This window comes from Microcaecilia unicolor, chromosome 1 (genome assembly GCF_901765095.1).
Source record: "Microcaecilia unicolor chromosome 1, aMicUni1.1, whole genome shotgun sequence".
Lineage (NCBI taxonomy): Eukaryota > Metazoa > Chordata > Amphibia > Gymnophiona > Siphonopidae > Microcaecilia > Microcaecilia unicolor.
The window spans coordinates 1,437,907-1,460,530 of NC_044031.1; the positions used below are offsets into that span (position 1 = coordinate 1,437,907).

The 22,624-nt window shown below is 45.2% G+C and overlaps 1 protein-coding gene across 2 annotated transcripts in view; it reads left to right on the forward strand.

Moving 5' to 3' along the window:
• The window catches only part of LOC115461829 (ankyrin repeat and SOCS box protein 10-like), a 37,543-nt gene extending 15,169 nt beyond the window's left edge, over positions 1 to 22,374 (forward strand). The window contains exons 1-5 of one of the 2 annotated variants that reach the window (XM_030191896.1): positions 1,988 to 2,253; positions 2,888 to 3,155; positions 10,660 to 11,164; positions 21,214 to 21,327; positions 21,943 to 22,374. In XM_030191896.1, coding sequence (XP_030047756.1) covers positions 2,058 to 2,253; positions 2,888 to 3,155; positions 10,660 to 11,164; positions 21,214 to 21,327; positions 21,943 to 22,128 — 1,269 coding nt within the window. In that variant the 5' untranslated portion in view covers positions 1,988 to 2,057 and the 3' untranslated portion in view covers positions 22,129 to 22,374. Of the gene's footprint in view, positions 1 to 1,987; positions 2,254 to 2,887; positions 3,156 to 10,659; positions 11,165 to 21,213; positions 21,328 to 21,942 lie in introns of those variants that run through there. The other variant, XM_030191890.1, reaches the window with a different exon arrangement.
• Positions 22,375 to 22,624: the final 250 nt, after the last annotated feature.

Here is a 22,624-nt window from a genome sequence, read left to right on the forward strand (position 1 = left end):
CTAGCCCTGACTACACACACACACACACACACCTGTAACCCTACACCTCCCAAACTCTAGCCCTGACTACACACACACACACACCTGTAACCCTGCACCTCCCACACTCTAGCCCTGACTACACACACACACACCTGTAACCCTACACCTCCCAAACTCTAGCCCTGATTACACACACACACCTGTAACCCTACACCTCCCACACTCTAGCCCTGACCACACACACACCTGTAACCCTGCACCTCCCACAGTCTAGCCCTGACTACACACACACACCTGTAGCCCTGCTCCATCCACACTCTATCCCTGACTACACACACACACACACACACACACACACACACACCTGTAACCCTGCTCCTCCCACACTCTAGCCCTGACTACACACACACCTGTAACCCTGCACCTCCCACACTCTAGCCCTGACTACACACACACACACACACCTGTAACCCTGCACCTCCCACACTCTAGCCCTGATTACACACACACACCTGTAACCCTACACCTCCAACACTCTAGCCCTGACCACACACACACCTGTAACCCTGCACCTCCCACACACACACCTGTAGCCCTGCTCCATCCACACTCTAACCCTGACTACACACACACACACACCTGTAGCCCTGCTCCATCCACACTCTAGCCCTGACTACACACACACACACCTGTAACCCTGCTCCTCCCACACTCTAGCCCTGACTACACACACACCTGTAACCCTGCACCTCCCACACTCTGGCCCTGACTACACACACACACACACACACCTGTAACCCTACACCTCCCAAACTCTAGCCCTGACTACACACACACACACCTGTAACCCTGCACCTCCCACACTCTAGCCCTGACTACACACACACACACACCTGTAACCCTGCACCTCCCACACTCTAGCCCTGACTACACACACACACCTGTAACCCTACACCTCCCAAACTCTAGCCCTGATTACACACACACACCTGTAACCCTACACCTCCAACACTCTAGCCCTGACCACACACACACCTGTAACCCTGCACCTCCCACACACACACCTGTAGCCCTGCTCCATCCACACTCTAACCCTGACTACACACACACACACACCTGTAGCCCTGCTCCATCCACACTCTAGCCCTGACTACACACACACACACCTGTAACCCTGCACCTCCTACACTCTAGCCCAGACTACACACAGACACACACACCTGTAACCTTTAACAGAGTGGAGGAGTGGCCTAGTGGTTAGGGTGGTGGACTTTGGTCCTGGGGAAGAGAGGAACTGAGTTCGATTCCCGGCACAGGCAGCTCCTTGTGACTCTGGGCAAGTCACTTAACCCTCCATTGCCCGCCGCATTGAGCCTGCCATGAGTGGGAAAGTGCGGGGTACAAATGTAACAAAAAAAAAAAAAAAAACCCTGCACCTCCCACACTCTAGCCCTGACTACACACACACACATACCTGTAACCCTACACCTCCCACAGTTTAGCCCTGACTACACACACACACACACCTGTAACCCTACACCTCCCAAACTCTAGCCCTGACTACACACACACACCTGTAACCCTGCACCTCCCAAACTCCAGCCCTGACTCCACACACACCTTTGACCCTGTTAGACATGTCTTGTTGTAACTGCTGCATTCTGCTCTTCTTGGAACCCTGAACCTTTTACCTGTGTGCATATAAACCCCTTAAATCCCAGCCCTTTCACATGCATTCATTAACATCCCTTAACATAGGCATTCGTACCATGGGATGTGCATGTTCCTGTATGTATCCACACTTAAATGCACTCCTAGATTCTCACGTGCTCATGCATTCTCCAGCCCCATCAGGTAACAGCATACAAGACTCCTCTTGCTAAGTATCTGTAGAAAGTTTCTGCACAGCCTGCCAACCAGACACTGCAAGCACATGATCTCCCAGAAATAGACTGGACATTAATTTTGAAGTGAACCTCTGAACAGGCACAGATAGGAGCCAGGAGCTGTTGAGAGAAGAGACATAGCCCTATGGGAGCAGTCACTGGCTCAGGAGCTCTGGGTTCATCACAGTCATGTACACAGGAGCTATAATGACCAGGAAGGCAGAGGGGCCAGCGCTGGAGTTTTGGCAGGCTCTGCTGCAAGGGGACATGAACACAGTGACCCGTATCACCAGAGACCCCCACAGTTCCCTGCACCCTAACACCGTATTTGACACCAGCGATCTGGAGGAGTGGAAAAATTACCGCTTCAACATCAGACGGCTGAGTACAAGAGGGTTTGGGAGAGGGAGGGGTTGCGACTGAAGTAGCACAGAGTGAAAGAAAAGTCAGGAATAGGCAGAGAGTAAGAGAGAAGAAACGAGGAAAATGGAGTGTAGGGGAAGACAAGGGGTCCTCACCCCTAGGATAAGAGGGAGGAGGGCAGGATACTGACCCTACAGGATAAACGATTAGGGTAGGTGGCAGAGACCTGTAGTAGAAATGCTGGGGTGGGTCATTAACTGCTACATTACAAGAAATCGGGGCTAATCTCTTATCATTGGGGAATAAAGGGAGGGGGCAGATCACAGACCATTGGGGTATAAAGGACTGGAATTGGTCTCTCATCCCTGAGTTATAAAGGGAAGGGAAATGTCATTGACCATTGGGATTGGCAGATTGGACTGGTCCCTGACCCCTGATTTAAATGGGGAGGTGCCAAATCACTGACCACTGGGGAATAAGGAACTGAGGGCAGGTCGCTGGTTATTAGGTGAGGAGAAAAGTCGCTAACCATTAAGGATTGAATGGGGCTTTTTTTCTGATCCCTGAGTTATTGGGATGATTGGGATATATGGCATAAAGGTTGGGTATTGGCCCCAGGGTTGGTCCTTATTTCTCTCCTCTCTGTATTTTCCCAGGACTTTGGTCTCTAACATATGAGCAGGAACTGACGACACCTCTTCACATCACTGCTAGCCGTGGCTACACAGACTGCCTCCGACACCTGCTTCTTAGGGGGGCAGATGTGGATTTTTCTCCTGGCGGACAGACCCCCTTGCATGAAGCCTGTGAGAACAGCTGCACTGAGAGTGTCCAATTGCTCCTGTCCCACGGAGCAAACCCTAATGCGGTGTCTGAAGACGGCTACTGCCCCCTTCATTGTTGCAAAACCACCAACTCCATCCAGTAAGTCTCATGTGGGAGCGACAGGTAGAGGATACAGGAAGGTGGGGGAGGGGAGGCAGGGCTGGTTTTTGGGAGGCGGGGCTAGTGCTGGGCAAGACTTCTGTGGTCTGTGCCCTGAAAAGGACAGGTACAAATCAAGGTAAGGTATACACAAGAAGTAGCACATATGAGTTTATCTTGTTGGGCAGACTGGATGGACCATGCAGGTCTTTTTCTGCCGTCATCATCATCTACTATGTATTGGAATTTTTTTAAATTGCCTTTATAAACAGATCCACCCAAAGCGGTGTACAGCAGGTCAAGTTTAACATAAAACTTACAATTTTGTTAACATCGTAACAATAGTAAAACGACCAAATATAAACATAAATAAAATAAATGAGGTAAACTTGCAAATGTGATGTCAGTGCAATACAAACAGTAGTAGCATAATACAGAACATGGAAGAATATACAAATAACATAGATATAATACAATGTCAGAATAATAACAATGAAACACCTAATAAGCATTAGAACATTCAAATAACATAGATATAATATAATACTAATAAAATATCTACTACTACTACTTAACATTTCTAGAGCACTACTAGGGTTACGCAGCGCTGTACAGTTTAACAAAAGAACAGTCCCTGCTCAAAAGAGCTTACAATCTAAAGGACGAAATGTCAAGTTGGGGCAGTCTAGATTTCTTGAATAGAGGTATAGTGGTTAGGTGCCAAAGGCGACATTGAAGAGGTGGGCTTTGAGCAAGGCTTTGAAGATGGGCAGGGAGGGGGCCTGGCGAATGGGCTCAGGGAGTTTATTCCAAGCATGGGGTGAGGCGAGGCAGAAAGGGCGGAGCCTGGAGTTGGCGGTGGTGGAGAAGGGTACTGAAAGGAGGGATTTGTCTTGAGAGCGGAGGTTACGGGTAGGGACGTAAGGGGAGATGATGGTAGAGAGGTAAGGAGGGGCTGGAGATCGAGTGCATTTGTAGGTTAATAGGAGAAGCTTGAACTGTCGCTTCTTCCTCTTCAACATCAGCAAAATTCGCCCTTTCCTCTCTGAGCACACCACCAGAACTCTCGTCCACGCTCTCATTACCTCTCGCCTTGATTACTGCAACTTACTCCTCACCGGCCTCCCACTCAGCCATCTATTCCCCCTTCAATCAGTTCAGTACGCTGCTGCACGTCTTATATTCCGCCAAAACCGATATACTCATATCACCCCTCTCCTCAAATCACTTCATTGGCTTCCAATCAGATATCGCATACAATTCAAGCTCCTCCTCCTTACCTACAAGTGCACTCAGTCTGCGGCTCCTCACTACCTCTCCACCCTCATCTCCCCCTATGTTCCCGCCCGTAACCTCCGCTCACAGGACAAAGCCCTTCTCTCAGTACCCTTCTCCACCACTGCCAACTCCAGGCTCCGCTCATTCTGCCTTGCTTCACCCTATGCCTGGAACAATCTTCCTTTACCCATACGCCATGCCCCCTCCCTACCCATCTTCAAATCTCTGCTTAAAACTCACCTCTTCTATGCTGCCTTCGGCGCCTAACCGCTCTAGATAGACAGAATGCCCCTATCTATCCACTCTATCAGATTAACTGTTCACTCGTCCTCTAGATTGTTCACTTGTCTTTAGATTGTTCTCTTGTCTTTTAGATTGTGAGCTCTTTGAGCAGGGACCGTCCTTCTATGTCTAAATTGTACAGCGCTGCGTAACCCTAGTAGCGCTTTAGAAATGCTAGTTAGTAGTAGTAGTAGTAACTGTATGCGGTACCTGATTGGAAGCCAGTGAAGTGACTTGAGGAGAGGGGTGATATGAGTATATCGGTTCTGGCGGAATATAAGACGTGCAGCAGAGTTCTGAACAGATTGAAGGGGGGATAGATGGCAAAGTGGGAGGCCAGTGAGGAGTAGGTTGCAGTAGTCAAGGCGAGAGGTAATGAGAGAGTGGATGAGAGTTCGGGTGGTGTGTTCAGAGAGGAAAGGGCAAATTTTGCTAATGTTATAGAGGAAGAAGCGACAGGTCTTGGCAATCTGCTGGATATGCGCAGAGAAGGAGAGGGAGGAGTCGAAGATGACTCCGAGGTTGCGGGCAGATGAGATAGGAACGATGAGGGTGTTATCAACTGAGATAGGGAGTGGAGGGAGAGGAGAAGTGGGTTTGGGAGGGAAGACAATAAGCTTGGTCTTGGCCATGTTCAGTTTCAAGTGGCGGTTGGACATCCAGGCAGCAATGTCGGATAAGCAGGCCGATACTTTGGCCTGGGTTTCTGCAGTGATGTCTGGTGTGGAGAGATAAAGCTGGGTGTCATCAGCATAAAGATGATATTGGAAACCATGAGAGGAGATTAGGGAGCCCAGGGAAGAGGTGTAGATTGAAAAAAGGAGGGGTCCAAGGACAGATCCCTGAGGAACTCCAACAGAGAGCGGGATGGGGGTGAAGGAAGAACCATGAGAATGTACTCTGAAGGTACAGTGGGAGAGATAAGAGGAGAACCAGGAGAGGACAGAGCCCTGGAACCCAAAAGAGGACAGTGTGTCAAGAAGTAAGTTGTGATTGACAGTGTCAAAAGCGGTGGGTAGGTCGAGGAGGATGAGGATGGAGTAGTGACCTTTGGATTTGGCAAGGAACAGGTCATTGCAGACTTTAGATAGTGCCGTTTCTGTCGAGTGTAGGGGGCGAAAGCCGGATTGAAGCGGATCGAGGATGGCATGAGAGGAGAGAAAATCAAGGCAACTGCTGTGAACGGCGTGTTCAAGTATCTTGGAGAGGAAGGGTAGGAGGGAGATGGGGCGGTAGTTGGAGGGACAAGTAGGGTCAAGTGATGTAATACAAGTCAGAATAATAACAATGAAACACCTAATAAGCATTAGAACATTCAAATAACATAGATATAATGTTTATATTTTTCTATCTTGTTGAGATACCAAGTGCATATATATAGATGGGGACAAGAAGGATAGTACAGAGTCAATTGGGATAATTTGATGGTTAGTTATACTCATGGCAAGTTCTTTGTACAGTTAATCAAGATATAAGGAAGTGGTCTAAGTTACAGTGTGTGTAGCAAGCTAGTCCAGGTGCAGAATGAGTGTATAGTTGGTCATCCTATGTATTAAAGCTTAGGAGAAGAGCCAGGCTTTTACCTGCTTCCTGAAGTTGAGGTAGGCTTCAATTATACGTTGCTCCTCTGGGAGTAAATTCCAGAGCGTGGGGGCTACGCCTGAGAAGGCTGCTGGTGTGTATCACATTGTACAATTTCTTTTGATGAGGGGACAGAGAGTGATACTCAATGAAGTTACATGGAAATACTTTTAAAACAAATTTTTCATACAGTGAATAGTTAAGCTCTGGAACTCTTTGCCGGAGGATGTGGTAACAGCGGTTAGCGTATCTGGGTTTTAAAAAAGTTTGGACAATTTCCTGGAGGAAAAGTCCATAATCTGTTATTGAGACAGATATGTGATATCGTCAAATTTCACTAATAATCTGTCGGCTGGTATATCCTCAGGAAAACAACTAGTGTTATCAGGCAGTTGGGTTCTACTCTGATGAACCTTATCCTCAAAATATAATGCTAACTCTAGAGCTGATGGCCAATTACAATTTCAATACAAATTATGTTAATTCTCTTAAATGAAAATAACTTTTTGGTATCCAACCGTTCCACCCCCACCAATTTGAAGTAAAAGCTCTAAACACAAGAACTGTCTCTGTTCCATTCCCAGATCTAAAGCCAGATTCACATAGGTCAAGCCCATTACTTCCAATTGGCCAGTTGTTGAGTTGAGGGCAGACTGATCTATAAATTTAACCAGGAAAGGAATGTTAGAGATCAGGGCCACAGAGAGACTAGGCTGGGCCCGGGGCAAGGCTGCCCCGCCTCCGCCCCTCCTGCTGCTCCGCCTCCACCCCCCTGCCGCCCTCATCGCTCCGCCTGCCGCTCCCCCCCGCCACTGTAGTCCGCGGTCTCACCTGCCTGCCTCCACGGCTCCGGGCCCCCTTAATTCAAAGCGGCAGTCGCAGATCGCGTCTCTTCTGGTCTTCCCTCCCTGTGTCCCGCTCTCGTCTGATGTAACTTCCGGTTTCCGCGAGGGCGGGACACAGGGAGGGAAGGCCAGAAGAGAGGCAATCTGCGACTGCCGCTTTGAATGCAGGGGGCCCAGAGCCGAGGAGGTAGGCAGGTAAGACTGGGGACTGCAGCGTCGGCGGCCTGATCCTGGCACCGGGGAATTTTGCCCCCCCCCCCCGCCCCCCCTCGGTGGCCCAGTTAGGGATTGGTCACTAGTTATCGAGTTTGTTCTGGTCAAGGCAGCTCTTTTCCAGTAGGGGGCACACCAGAGCTCTTTTTAGTGTTGTTGGCAGCTGCCCTTCCAGAAGAGAGAATTTACCAATTTTTGTGGCCCCTTCAATGAAGCCTGTGCTCTGGTAATAGCAGGAACACATAGGGGCCGATAGTTTAACCTCCACTACTCAGATGAATGCTGGTGGAGGGGGCTAGTCAGTGATTTTCAGCAGAATTACCCGGCGGGAATAAATTACAGATACCCTAGCGCTATGTGGATACCGGGGGGGGGGGGGGGGGAACTAATATTCAGTGACGTGATCTGGATAACATAGGAAAGTTGTCCTAAATTAAGTACATAAGTAATGCCACACTGGGAAAAGATCAAGGGTCCATCGAGCCCAGCATCTTGTCCACGACAGCGGCCAATCCAGGCCAAGGGCACCTGGCAGCTTCCCAAACATAAAAATTATCAGAATGTTATCAGTCATTTTCTAGACAAGAGGATTGAGAACTAGGTATTATCCGGCATTTAATATTTGGGTATTTGTTTAAACACTTAAATGCTGACTGCACAGTTTAAAAATCGCACTGATAGTCTTCTAGTTCCAATTACTATGAAAACTAAGACACAGCAGACTGGACTGCTGTTTCCACATGAAAACCCTCTTGTGCTATGTGCTTACGAATCCCTTAATTTACACGCCTCTCTCTCTCCCCTTCTCTGTTCCTTATTAGGGCAGTAACTGCATTGTTTTAGCGCACTGCAGTGGTGTAGCTGCGGGTGGGCCTGGGTGGGCACAGATCCACTCATCTCCTCTCTTCCACTCCTCCTCCAGCGGTCCAGCATCTACCCCTCTCTAAATCCTGCTGTGCCTCCCTGGTCTATCTCAGAGGCATCACAGCAATTTATCTTCGCTGCCTGAGCTGGTCCCCACAGGCTTCGCTTTGCTGCATCCCGCCGGTGAGGGAACAGGAAGGGGCATCAGCGAGGGCAGGACGCGGCAAAAGGAAGCCCGCGAGGGCTAGCACAGGCTGAAAAGATGAATCACTGCAGCCAGCGGGACGCAGCTGAGGCACACCTGGGAGGGGTGGAGAGATTCAGAGAGGGGGAAGATGCTAGACTTTGTGGGTGGGGGGAGGGGGGTGGATTGGGAAGGACAGAGTAAATGCTGAGCTAAGTGGGGGGGAGGGGGGTTGGAAGGGCCTACCCAAGCTATCTGTAAGTCACCCAAGCTATGCCACTGGCCCACTGGGGCACCATCCTGAGGATAGACAAAGTCTCCAATCATACATTCTCTGCCGTATTCTCCAATCTTTACTGGCTGTTACTATTCCTCGCAGTTGAAAACACATTGGGGGAACATTTTGATCAACCTGCCTCATTGGCCGTGTACTTAGGAGCTTTTATTGCACTCTGACCTTGAGTGTACGAGAAATGCAAGCGACCTCCTGCCAGCTAAAACCCCAAGGAACAGCCTCTCTGTTCACGTCCACTCCTACTGTACCTCATATACTCTGAGGAAAGGGTCCGTCACCGTGAGACCCCGTTATATCTAAGCCACCTGATCCCAGTGTTATACACTATGAATAAAGGGGTCATTTTCAAGCCAGTTGTCAGCTAAAATTCTCGGTTTACCGGATTATTTGTGGTTTCATGCTACACATGTATTTTTAGGTGGAATCTATTCTTTACATGCCTTAATACTCTTTCTCTCAAACCCCTCATCATCAGTAGCACACTCTCTCTCTCTCTCTCTCTCTCTCTCTCTCTCTCTCTATCTATCTATCTATCCCTTGCAGTCTCTCTCTCCACCTCTACCTCACAATCCATATCATTATCCCCATTAGTCTTTTTCTCTCCCTCTCATGATCCCCAGCACTCTCTCTCTCTGTGTCTCTGTCTCTGTCTCTCTCTCTCTCTCTCATCATCCCCAGTAGCCTCTCTTGTTTCCCTTTCAAACCCCTTCACCATCCCCAGCAGTGTCTCTCTCTCTCTCTCTCTCTCTCTATCTATCTATCTATCTATCTATCTATCTATCTATCTATCTATCTATCTATCTATCTATCTATCTATCTATCTATCTATCTATCTATCTATCTATCCCCTGCAGTCTCTCTCTCCACCTCTACCTCACAATCCATATCATTATCCCCAGCAGTCTTTTTCTCTCCCTCTCATGATCCCCAGCACTCTCTCTCTGTGTGTCTCTGTCTCTCTCTCTCTCTCATCATCCCCAGTAGCCTCTCTTGTTTCTCTTTCAAACCCCTTCACCATCCCCAGCAGTGTCTCTCTCTCTCTCTCTCTCTGTCTCTCTGTCTCTCTCTCTCTATCTATCTATCTATCTATCTATCTATCTATCTATCTATCTATCTATCTATCTATCTATCTATCTATCTATCTATCTATCCCCTGCAGTCTCTCTCTCCACCTCTACCTCACAATCCATATCATTATCCCCAGCAGTCTTTTTCTCTCCCTCTCATGATCCCCAGCACTCTCTCTCTCTGTGTCTCTGTCTCTGTCTCTCTCTCATCATCCCCAGTAGCCTCTCTTGTTTCTCTTTCAAACCCCTTCACCATCCCCAGCAGTGTCTCTCTCTCTCTCTGTCTCTCTCTCTCTCTCTCTCTCCATCCTCTGGAGTCTTTCTCTTTACCTCTCCATAAGTACAAAAGTGTTGCCATACTGGGACAGACTGAATGTCCATCAAGCCCAGAATCCTGTTTCATTGCATGCCCCCTAATCCTAGTATATTTGAAAAGAGCAAACAAATGATTCACGTCTACCCATATCACTCCACTCATTATTTTATAGACCTCTATCATATCTCCCCTCAGCCGCCTTTTCTCCAAGCTGAAGAGCCCTAGCCGCTTCAGCCTTTCCTCATAGGGAAGTCGTCCCATCCCCTCTATCATTTTCGTCACCCTTCTCTGCACCTTTTCTAATTCCACTATATCTTTTTTGAGATGCGGCGACCAGAATTGAACACAATATTCGAGGTGCGGTCGCACCATGGAGCGATACAAAGGCATTATAACATCCTCATTTTTGTTTTCCAATCCTTTCCTAATAATACCTATCCTTCTATTTGCTTTCTTAGCCACTGGGAGACATTGGGCAGTGTGAGGAGATATGATGGAACAAGAAAAGGGCAGATGAAGAGAAGCTGAGGTGGGACTTCAAGATAATTAACATACTTTCCCTTTGATTTGTCTCTGTAGATGTGCCAAGCTCTTGTTACAGTATGGTGCTCATGTAAACGTTGAGACGGAGGAAGAGGACGATACGCCCCTTCATATAGCTGCAAGGCAGGGTCTGGAGGAGCACGTGAACCTCTTCCTGGACTACGGGGCCTCCTTGGAGAAGCAGAATGATGAAGGTCACACTCCTCTCAACGCTGCCTGCAACCAGTCCCACCACCCAGAAGATATCGACCATTATTACAGCGTCTGCAAACAGCTTATCGAGAATGGTGCCAACATCCACACCTTGGACCGGGATCAGCAGCGACCACTGCACCTGGCCTGCAAGAACGCCAATCCTAAAGTGGTGGAGCTGCTTTTGGCTCATGGGGCCAATGTGAACATTATGAACTACAGCGGGAACACAGCCATGCAGAATGTACTACAAGTGGTGGCCTATAAGCCGGACCATCAGCCAGAGGTCATTGTTCGGGCACTTCTGAACCATGGCTCCGTGCGCATCTGGCCTGGGGCTTTAACCAAGGTAAGGCCTAGTTAGTATATGTTCCACTAAAGCATGGAATATGGAAAAGGGTATAGTACAGGACATGTGGCATTAAACAGGTTATAGCATGGAATGAGTATCAGATACCACACTGCATCACTACATGACAATATGTGTCGCCAAACTGGGACAGACCGAAGGTCCATCAAGGCCAGTATCCTACTTCCAACAGTGGCCAATGCAAGTCCAAGTCCAAGACAAGATCCCAAAAGAGTAAAAATTGGTGATACATTGGCCACCTTCCAATCTTCCAGTACAATCCTTGATTTTAAAGATAAACTTACTAATAAAGTTCTACAAGCTCATTTGTTTTAGTTCTATCAGTACTCCGGGATGTATACCATCTGGTCCAGGTGATTTGCTACTCTTATTTGTCAAATTGTCCCATTACATCCTTCAAGTTTACAGAGATTTGGCTCCGTTCCTCTAACTTAATTTCGGGCATGGGTATCTCCCCTATACCTTCCTCGGTGAAGACCAAAACAATTAATTCATTTTGTCTCTCCATTATGGTCTTGTCTTCCCTGATTGCCTCTTTTACCCCTCTGTCATCAAAAGTTCCAACTAATTCTGTTACTGCCTTTTTGCTTCACATCTACCTAAAAAAATGTTATTATATGTTTTTACCTCCAAATCAAGCTTCTTTTCAAAATCCTTATCAGACCTTTGTATTTTAATTGGCAATAATTATGTTGTTTCCCATTATCTTCAGTCAGATCCTTCTTCCATTTTCTGAAGGATTTTCTTTTAGCTCTAATTGCCTCTTTCATCTCACTTTTAAACCATGCTGGCTGTTGTTTGGCCTTCCTTTCACGTTTTTTAATATATGGAATATATCTGTCTGGAATTCCAGGTTGGCATTTTTGAACAACATCTATACCTGATGTACATTTTTGACCTTCTCAGCTGCTCCCTGGGCTCCTCCCCGGGGGGGGGGGGGGGTGAGCATTTTCCTTATTTTATCATAGTCTCCTTTTGAAAGAGAAATGCTAATATATTGGATTTCTTGTGCAAGACTGCCGCTAGAGCTCGAGGCAGCCATTTTGTTAAAGGAGCTGAAGTGGGCAGGAACAAGTGGACATCTCCCCTGCCTTTAAGACCCCACTAGACCACTAGGACTCGAAAAGGTAAGCCTGAGTGTGGCCTACGGGAGTGGGAAAGGGGGGCTTGGCCAGCCCTTCTTATTTTATTTTACTGTGCTTATATCCCACAATTTCCCACCTCTGGCAGGCTCAATGTGGCTTACAACAATTGAATAACAAACAGACAGGGTACAATAAACGGAAAGGGGTAAGCAGGACAGTAAGTTAGAGAAAAATAGATGGGTCAGTCCAGGATAGCAGTGTCAGTCCATACTGGTGGCTTCCTGAGATTAACGAGGGCAAAAAGGATCTTTGGGGTAGGCTTGCTCAAAGAAAAAGGTCTTAAGCAATTTTCTAAAAGCCAGAAGAAGGGCAACCTTCGAAAGCTAATCAAGAAATGTATTAAGTTATGTCCAATAAAAAAAGGTATCATCTTATTTTCTTTTCCATGTTTTATTTTGTTTGATTTCTATTGATAACCTTAAGAGTGGACTAACACGGCTACCACACTCCTCTACTAAAAGCCAGGTAATCCGGAACCGTTCTCACTGATTTTGGCAGGGTATTCCACAAGTGAGTGCTGACGTAGGTAAAGGTGGAAGCATACATGGTCTTATACTTCAGCCTAGAACACGTAGGGTAATGGAGGGGGTGAAGGGGGAGGAGCCTCAGCACTTTGAAACAGGAAGGGAGCTCCAGGAATACAGAAACGTAAAAATAGCCATACTGGGTCAGACCAATGGTCCATCTAACCCAGTATCCAACAGCGGCCAATCCAGGTCAAAAGTACCTGCCAGAAACCCAATGGTAGCAACATTTCATGCTACCAATCCTGGGGCAAGCAGTGGACTTTTCCTCCAGGAACTTGTCCAAACCTTTTTTAACCCAGATACATAACCCGCTGTTACCATATCCTCCGGCAATGAGTTCCAGGGTTTAACTATTCATTAAGTAACAGAGTAACATAGTAGATGATGGCAGAAAAAGACCTGCACGGTCCATCCAGTCTGCCCAACAAGATAAACTCATATGTGCTACTTTTTGTGTGTACCTTACCTTGATTTGTATCTGCCATTGTCAGGGCACAGACCGTATAAGTCTGCCCAACCACTAGCCCCGCCTCCCCCCACTGGCTCTGTCACCCAATCTCGGCTAAGCTTCTGAGGAGCCCTTCCTTCTGAACAGGATTCCTTTATGTTTATCCCACGCATTTTTGAATTCTGTTACAATTTTCATCTCTACCACCTCCCATGGGAGGGCATTCCAATTACCTACCACACTCTCCGTGAAAAAATACTTCCTGAGTCTGCCCCCCTTCAATCTCATTTCATGTCCTCTCGTTCTACCACCTTCCCATCTCTGGAAAAGGTTCGTTTGCGGATTTATGCCTTTCAAATATTTGAACGTCTGTATCATATCACCCCTGTTTCTCCTTTCCTCCAGAGTATACATGTTCAGGTCAGCAAGTCTCTCCTCATACGTCTTGTAACCCAAATCCCATACCATTCTCGTAGCTTTTCTTTGCACCGCTTCTATTCTTTTTACATCCTTAACAAGATACGGCCTCCAAAACTGAACACAATACTCCAGGTGGGGCCTCACCAACGACTTATACAGGGGCATCAACACCCCCTTTCTTCTGCTGGTCACACCTCTCTCTATATAGCCTATCAACCTTCTAGCTGCGGCCACTGCCTTGTCACACTGTTTCGTCGCCTTCAGATCCTCAGATACTATCACCCCAAGATCCCTCTCCCCGTCCGTACATATCAGACTCTCACCGCGTAACACATACATCTCCCGTGGATTTCTACTCCCTAAGTGAATCACTTTGCATTTCTTCACATTGAATTTTAATTGCCAAACCTTAGACCATTCTTCTAGCTTCCTCAGATCCTTTTTCATGTTTTCCACGCCCTCCCAGATGTCCACTCTGTTACAAATCTTAGTATCATCTGCAAAAAGGCAAACTTTACCTTCTAACCCTTCAGCAATGTCACTCACAAATATATTGAACAGAACTGGCCCCAGCACCAATCCCTGAGGCACTCCAGTACTCACCTTTCCCTCATCCGAGCGAATTCCATCAATCACCACCCTCTGGCGTCTGTACGTCAACCAGTTCCTAATCCGGTTCACCACTTTGGGTCCTATCTTCAGCCCGTCTAGTTTATTCAAGAGCCTCCTGTGGGGAACCATGTCAAAAGCTTTGCTGAAATCTAAGTAGATTACGTCCATAGCACGTCCTTGATTCAATTGTCCGGTCACCCAAAGAATTCAATGAGATTCGTTTGGCACGATTTCCGTTTGGTAAAACCATGTTGTCTCGGATCTTGCAACTTATTGGTTTCCAGGAAATTCACTATCCTTTCCCTCAGCATCGCTTCCATTACTTTTCCAATAACCGAAGTGAGGCTTACCGGCCTGTAGTTTCCAGCTTCTTCCCTATCACTACTTTTGTGAAGAGGGACCACATCCGCCATTCTCCATTCCAAAGGAACCTCTCCCGTCTCTAAGGATTTATTAAACAAATCTTTAATAGGACCCACCAGAATCTCTCTGAGCTCCTTCAATATCCTGGGGTGGATCCCGTCCGGTCCCATGGCTTTGTCCACCTTTAGATTTTGAAGTTGTTCATACACACTCTCTTCCGTGAACGGTGCTATATCCACTCCATTTTCATATGTACTTGTCAGTCAATCGCGGTCCTTCTCCAGGATTTTCTTCTGTGAAAACAGAACAAAAGTATCTGTTTAGCAAATCTCCTAATCAGCAAGATTACATGGTTCTTTCACCGTACAAACACATCAGTAAACTCAATAATTCTTTAAATATTTCCTCCTATTCATTTTAAAAGTATTACCATTTAACTTCCTTGAGTGTCCCCTAATCTTTATACTTTTTGAAAGAGGAAAATATTTATATATGTTTACCTGTTCTATACCACTCAGGATTTTACAGACCTCAATCACATCCCCCCCCCCCCCCCCATCCGTCTCTTTTCCAAGCTGAAGAGCCCTAGCCTCTTTAGCCTTTCCGTATACGAGAGGAGTTCCATCCCCTTTATCATTTGGTCGCTCTTCTTTGAACCTTTTCTAATTTCGCTATATCTTTTTTGAGATACGGTAACCAGAACTGAACGCAATACTCAAGGTGTAGACTTATCATGGAGTGATACAGAGGCATTATAGTATTTTATTATTATTATTATTTATTTGTTACATTTGTATCCCACATTTTCTCACATATTTGCAGGCTCAATGTGGCTTACATAATGCCGTAAAGGCATTCGCCAAGTCTGGTAGGGGATAAGTACAAAATGTTATAGTGGGATAGGGAAGATCAGATTCAATCATGTTGGATTTGAGGTAAAAGGGTTTGTTAATGTCCAGTACGATCTTAATAATGAAGTGTTGCAGGGTTGAGGCATTTAAGTTGGGTCAGTCAGATATGCCTTTCCGAATAGGTGAGTCTTTAATAATTTTCTGAATTTTAGGTGATCGTAAGTTGTTTTCACCACTTGTGACAGTGCATTCCACAGGCGCGTGCTTATGTAAGAGAAGTTGGATGCATGGGTTGTCTTGGATTTTAGTCCTTTGCAATTTGGGTAGTGGAGATTCAGGTAGGACCGCGATGAACTGGTACTATTTCTGATTGGGAGATTGATTAGGTATCATGTAACCTGGCACTTCACCGTAGATAATCTTATGGACTAAGGTGCAGATTTTGAAAGAGATACGTTCTCTGATAGGAAGCCAGTGCAGTTTTTCACGGAGTGGTGTGGTGCTTTGGAATCGTATCTTACCAAATATAAATCTGGCTGCCGTGTTTTGGGCCATCTGGAATTTCTTTGTGAGTTGTTCTTTACATCCCACATAGATTCCATTGCAGTAATCAACGTGGCTTAATACCATTGATTGAATTAAATTACGAAAAACAACCCTTGGGAAGAAAGGTTTTATACGCTTGAGTTTCCACATTGAATGAAACATTTTCTTTACGGTGTAATTGACTTGGGACTCAAGTGTAAGATTTCGATCAATAGTAACACCTAGTATTTTGAGACTATCAGAGATGGGAACGGAATGATCTGAAGTGAATAAGGTTGTGGGTTTGTAATTGTTGTACTGGGATGAGAGGATAAGGCAATGCGTTTTGTCGGTGTTCAGCTTCAATTGAAATGAGTTTGCCCATGAGTGCATGATGTTTAATCCACTCTTGATATCGTTGAAGATTTCTGATAAATCATGTCTAAAAGGGATGCAGACTGTAACATCATCAGCATAGATGAACTTTTGGAGACCTTGATTTGATAGGGACTTGACCAATGGGATCATTAATATGTTGAAGAGTATTGGTGATAGAGGTGAACCTTGAGGAACTCCGCAGTCTGATTTCCATGTTGATGATATATATGTATTAGATTTAACTTGGTATGACCTGGTGGTCAGAAAGCCTTTGAACCAATCAAGTACATTTCCACCAATTCCAAAATGATCTAGAAATCAAAGAAGTATACTATGCATATTGAATGCACTTGACATGTCAAATTGGAGAAGGAGTATGCTATTACCTAAGGCTATTTCACTCTTGAATTTGGCCAGTAGAGTGACCAGCACAGTTTTGGTACTGTGGGAAGGGCGGAAACCAGATTGAGATTCATGTAGTAAAGAGAATTTGTCCAAATAGTCAGTGAGCTGTTTGCTCACCAAGCTCTCCATCAGTTTAACTATAAGTGGGATAGATGCAACTGGGCGATAATTGGTGATGTCATTTTTTTCTTTGCGTCCTTTGGTATAGGGGTGAGTAGATTGTTGCCATATTCTTCAGGAAAATAACCTTGTTGGAGCATGTAGTTTTAAGTACGATGAGAGGTCTTCTAAGAAGTGTTTGGGAGCAAATTTGAGAAGGTAGCTGGGGCAGGTGTCCAATTTGCAGTGTTTGTTGGAGAATCTGAGAAGAGCTAGAGTTACTGAGTCGATGGCGAGAGGGGGAAATTTTAACCAACTACGGTCAGCTGGGCATTTGCCAGATTTTGAGTCCAGATTATTAATGAAATTTTCAATGTCATTGTCATGCTGAGGAAGTGTATTGCGTAATTTTATTATTTTGTCACAGAAGTATTTAGCGAGACTGTCTGCAGATGGCGTGTCTGAATTGTTGGCGATAATTGGAGTGGTGTCTAAGAGCTTGTTCACGACCTATTTTGGATTTATAATAAGATCTTTTGGATTGTCTTATTGCATATTTATATTTTTTATGTATGTTTCCAAGCGTTGAGTGAGTACTCATCCTTTAGCTTTCTCCATGCTCTTTCAAGTTTCCTGGTTTGTGTTTTGAGTTTTTTTTAGTTCATCATTGTTATCAATAGAAATCAAACAAAATAAAACATGGAAAAGAAAATAAGATGATACCTTTTTTATTGGACATAACTTAATACATTTCTTGATTGTCTGGGGTTATTGTCTGGAAGTACCGTTTGTCAATCGCCAATTCCAGCTTCTCCGCACACGGCTGCTCTCTCCCCTCTCGTCTGCCCCTCCATTTCTCGTTAACCGGCACGTCCTGTCAACTTTCAGCACCGACAAATCAGCAAAGGAGCCTGAGATAGGTCGGGAATTTATTATAGCCCAAAAGCTGGAACCGATTCCCAGCTTCTCCGCACGCGGCTGCTCTCTCCCGTCTCGTCTGCCCCTCCGTTTCTTATTAACTGGCACTTCCCGCCAACTTTCAGCACCAACAAATCAGCAAAGGAGCCTGAGGTGGGTCGGGAATTTATTATAGCCATAAGCTGGATCCAACTGTTGAATAACATTCGGATCAAGTGAGTTACGTCGATAGTTAAAATTGGCGAAAAAGTGGGCACTAGAGAATCTTGTCTATGTCGGAGGGAGTGGAGTCAGGTAACCGTCGGGTGGGCCACTAAGCAGCGTGGTTGAGATCAAGGCACTCGTTAAAGGCTCGATAAGGATTTCACAAAGTTCTTTTACAGGACAATCGGATGAGAGCAGTGTACAATCAGTCGCTTCTGAAGGAGAACTTCTCGATGAGATCACAATGAAAAGCGGGTTGAATTATGGCCAATTAGAGTCGATTCTTGTAGTAGATCCGCGGAGTTAGCTAAACCGTGAATCTCCCTACGGCGGCCATCTTAGGAGTATTATTAAGTATTATTCATCATTCTTTTCTTAATAATTCCTAGCATCCTGTTTGCTTTTTTGGCCACAGTCACACGCTGAGCAGAAGATTTCAGCGTATTATCTACATCAACACCTAGATCTTTTTCTTGGGTGCTGACTCCCAAAATGGACCCTAGCATCAAGTAACTATGATTTGGATTTTTCTTCCCAATGTGCATCATCTTGCATTTGTCCACATTAAATCTCATCTGCCATTTTGAAGCCGAGTCTTCCAACTTTCTAAGGTCTTCCTGCAATTTTTCACAGTTGACATGCAGTGTAACAAATTTGAACATCTCACTCATCATTCCCATTACCAGGTCAATAATAAGTATATTAAATAGCACTGGTCCCAGTATAGATCCCTAGGGCACTCCACTATTCACCCTCCTCCATTGAGAGAAATAACTATTTAACCCTACCCTTTGTTTTCTGTCCAATAACCAATTCCTAATCCACAGAAGAACATTGCCTCCTATCCCATGACTTTAATTTTCTCAGGAGTCTCTCATGAGGCACTTTGTCAAAAGCTTTCTGAAAATCTAGATACACTACATCAACTGGCTCACCTTTATCCACATGTTTATTCACAGCTTCAAAGAAATGAAGCAAACTGGTAAAGCAAGATTTCCCTTGGCTGAACCCATGCTGACTCTGTCCTGTTAAACCATGTTTGTCTATGTGTTCAGTGATTTCATTCTTTATAATAGTTTTCACTATTTTTCCCAGCACTGACATCAGGCTTACCGGTCTGTAATTTACTGGATCACCCCTGGATCACTTTTTAAAAATAGGTGTTATGTTGGCCACCCTTCAATCTTCAGATACTATGGACAATTTTAATGACAGGTTACAGATAAGTAAGAGCAGATCTGCATTCATATTTGAATTCTTTCAGTACTGTGGGGTGTCTACCATCTGGTCCAGGTGATTTTAGTTTGTTGATTTGGCTAAGTACATCTTCCAGTTTCACCTAGAATTCTTTCAGTTCTTCCGCATCATCGCCCTTGAAAACCGTCTCTGGCACAGGTAGATCTCTTAAATCTTCTTCCATAAAGACCGAAGCAAAGCATTCAATCTCCTCTACTATGGCCCCGTCCTCCCTGAGTGATCCATTTACTCCTTCATGATCTAACGGGTCCCATAGATTCCCTCACAGTCTTTCTGCTTCTGATGTACCTGAAAAAAGTTGTTACTATGAGTTTTTGCCTCTTAGGCAAGTTTCTCTTCATATTCTCTTTTGGCTTTCTTTATTAATGCTTTGCATCTAACTTTCCAGGGCTCATATTGCTTCTAGATTTTTTCATTTGGATCTGAAAGATGTTCTTTTGGTTCTAATAGTCTCTTTCACTTCTCCCTTTAACCATGATGGCTGATGTTGCTCTTCTTTCCACCTTTATTAATAAGTGGACTTCTGCTCTGCCATTGGGAAGGTCTGGGTTTTTTTTCCGGTTAAGTATTGAAGACAAAAAAGCATGTTGATAAGTTCTTCAGTGATGTATACTGTTTTGGCATCAATTTTTCGATTAAAATTGAGTAAAATTAGTGCTAGATTTTAGAGTTTAACATTGGTAGCTGTTTTTTTGTACTGTTTTTTTCTCCTAGAAAAAGGAGTTGGGTTTTTTTTGGTTTGTCATCGAGCTGATGAGAAGGACCGTATGGGGTTGTCCCAGGGTAGTTGAGGCTCAAGTTGTTTAATATTAAGAAACTCTATCGTAGCATCTCTTTGCTCAATTTTAGGAGCAAAATTATTACCCGTATTTAGATTTTTCAACAATGTCCATTTTTGATTTAAAGTCCTACCCTTTCAAAAATTGAAAGCTGCTACTGTAGATTTCCCTAGCGACTACACTCCAGTTATTCAGTCAGGTTTGATCATGTTATGATCACTGTATCCAGGAGACCCAATACCAGTGGCTCCAAGAAGCGGTCATTTATTATGCCTAGCAATTTTACCTCCCTAGCACTCCTGATGTTGCATGTAACCAGTCAATATTGGGGTAATTGAAAGTACCCATTATGTCAATGTTGCCACACCAGGGGCGTAGCCAGACAGCAGATTTTGGGTGGGCCTAGGCAAGAAGTGGGTGGGCACCAAATGTTCTCTCCCCCACTCCCACATCAAAAAAATATCTCAGCTGGTGGGAAAATGCTTCTCTCCAGTCTCCACCTTGGTAGTCTGCAGCAGGCATGCGCTGAAAAGTGAGCATGAGAAGGTGTCAGTATTGTGGAGAGCAGCATTTTCATTACCATGTGCTACTGTTGGATGGGCCTGAGCCCTAAGTGGGTGGGCCCCTGCCCACCCAGGCCCACCTGTGGCTACGCCACTGTGCCACACACATACAATAGACACACTCTGGAATGTATTCAGACAATACTCAGTACAAGTCATCATTCATATTGAGCTAATAAAAATAAACACACATACAACAGACACACATTGGGACATATTCAGACAATACTCAGTATGGGATTGATCATTTATGTTGCGTTAATAAAAAAAAGACAAGAATTCTCTCAGATCATTGTTGAGGATGGTTTCAGGCCACAGCAGTGGAGAGTACAGCAAGAGTATTCTGGTGTACAGATCAGCCACAAGGAGGCGCTAGAAGTGACTGTATCTTTCCCCACAACCCAAGGAGACACTTAGATATACAAAGAAATGACTGTCGCTGCTAGATCAACGATTAGGTTAACATCTTCATGCTTAAGTCGAAGCTCAGGTCACATGATGGAAGTGTCACCTGCTCTGATCTTCTCCTCCCAGGTGCTGAAGTACTGCAGCTCATCACCCCGGACAATCGAAGCCTTAATCAACTCGTATGATCGTGTTCGTGTCAGTGACAGCTGGGTAGATGCTGTTTCCCCAGAAATTGTTCAGGTGAGTAGCAATCAGAATCGGACCGCAATGGTATTACATGCTCATCACAGCTGTCTGCATGGAATCTGTATTGTGGACACATCACTTCTGTCTCCATGGAGTCTCCCTGTATTTTCCATATAGACTAGTGTAGATGAAGTCCAGGGAAGTGCTATTCCAATGGTACAGGGTCTGCCAACAAAATGATACATAAGGACCTAAATAATTGCACTTTAAAAGGAAGAGAGTCAGTAGAGTGATAGACATTCACATACCCTAAAAGTATTAGTGCAAAAGGAAACCTCTTTCTCAGGGTGATGGCTAATGAACATGACCTAAGAGTCCGAGGGGCAGAATGAAAATATTTCTTCACTGAAGGAGTGATGGGTCCATGGGATGGCCATACAGAGCTTGTGTTGAAGACAAAAACAGTAACATAATTCAAGAAAACCTAGGATAAGTACAGATTATCCCTGGTTGCAAAGAAGCCAGGAGGGATCCAGAGGTTAACTGCAGTGAGAATGAACTAGGACAGACTCAATGGGCCTCAGTGTTCTTATCTACATCTTATTCTCTTTTTAACTTTCTCTTTTCTCACCCATCATCCTTTTCTTCTCTTGTCTTCCCTTTTTGCAGAAACACTTGGATTTTTACCAGTCTCTCTTCTGCTTGTCCCAGAAGCCTCGGTCCCTGCAACACCTCACCCGATGTGCTATTAGGAATTATCTGGAAGGGCGGCTTCACTTGGTCCTGCCTAAACTTCCCCTGCCACCTGCCCTTCTTCAGTTCCTGATGCTCAGCTTTGAAGACATTCTCTACTAGACTAACATAATACCGTGTCCTCTCTCCAACTTTACTCCATCCTCCCATCTTCCTTAACTCTGGGTTGGAAGAGGAAGCTGTCTTCTCAATGTGTACGGGGGAATTTGGAAGGAGCATTGGCGTTGGGTTGCTCACAGATGGGACAAACTAGCTTTTGGTTGAGTGAGGAGTGGCATAATGGTAAGTGCAGTGGGCTTTGATCCCAGTGTACTGGGTTCAATTCCCACTGTCACTCCTTATGACCTTGGGCAAATCACTTAACCCTCCATAGCCTCAGGTACAAAATCTGAGATTATGAGCCCTCTAGGGACAAAGATAGAACCTGCATGTAAAGTGTGATTGTTCTCCTCTTTGAACTTTGATGGTTAAGTGGATCATAAATGCGAAAATTAAATTAAAAGGCGAGTGGGAGGGTGAGGAGAAGTGATTTCATGGTTAATTGTTTTTGGTTTGAGTTGTGTACTTTAGCATAGGCCATATGGACTTTGTTAAATAA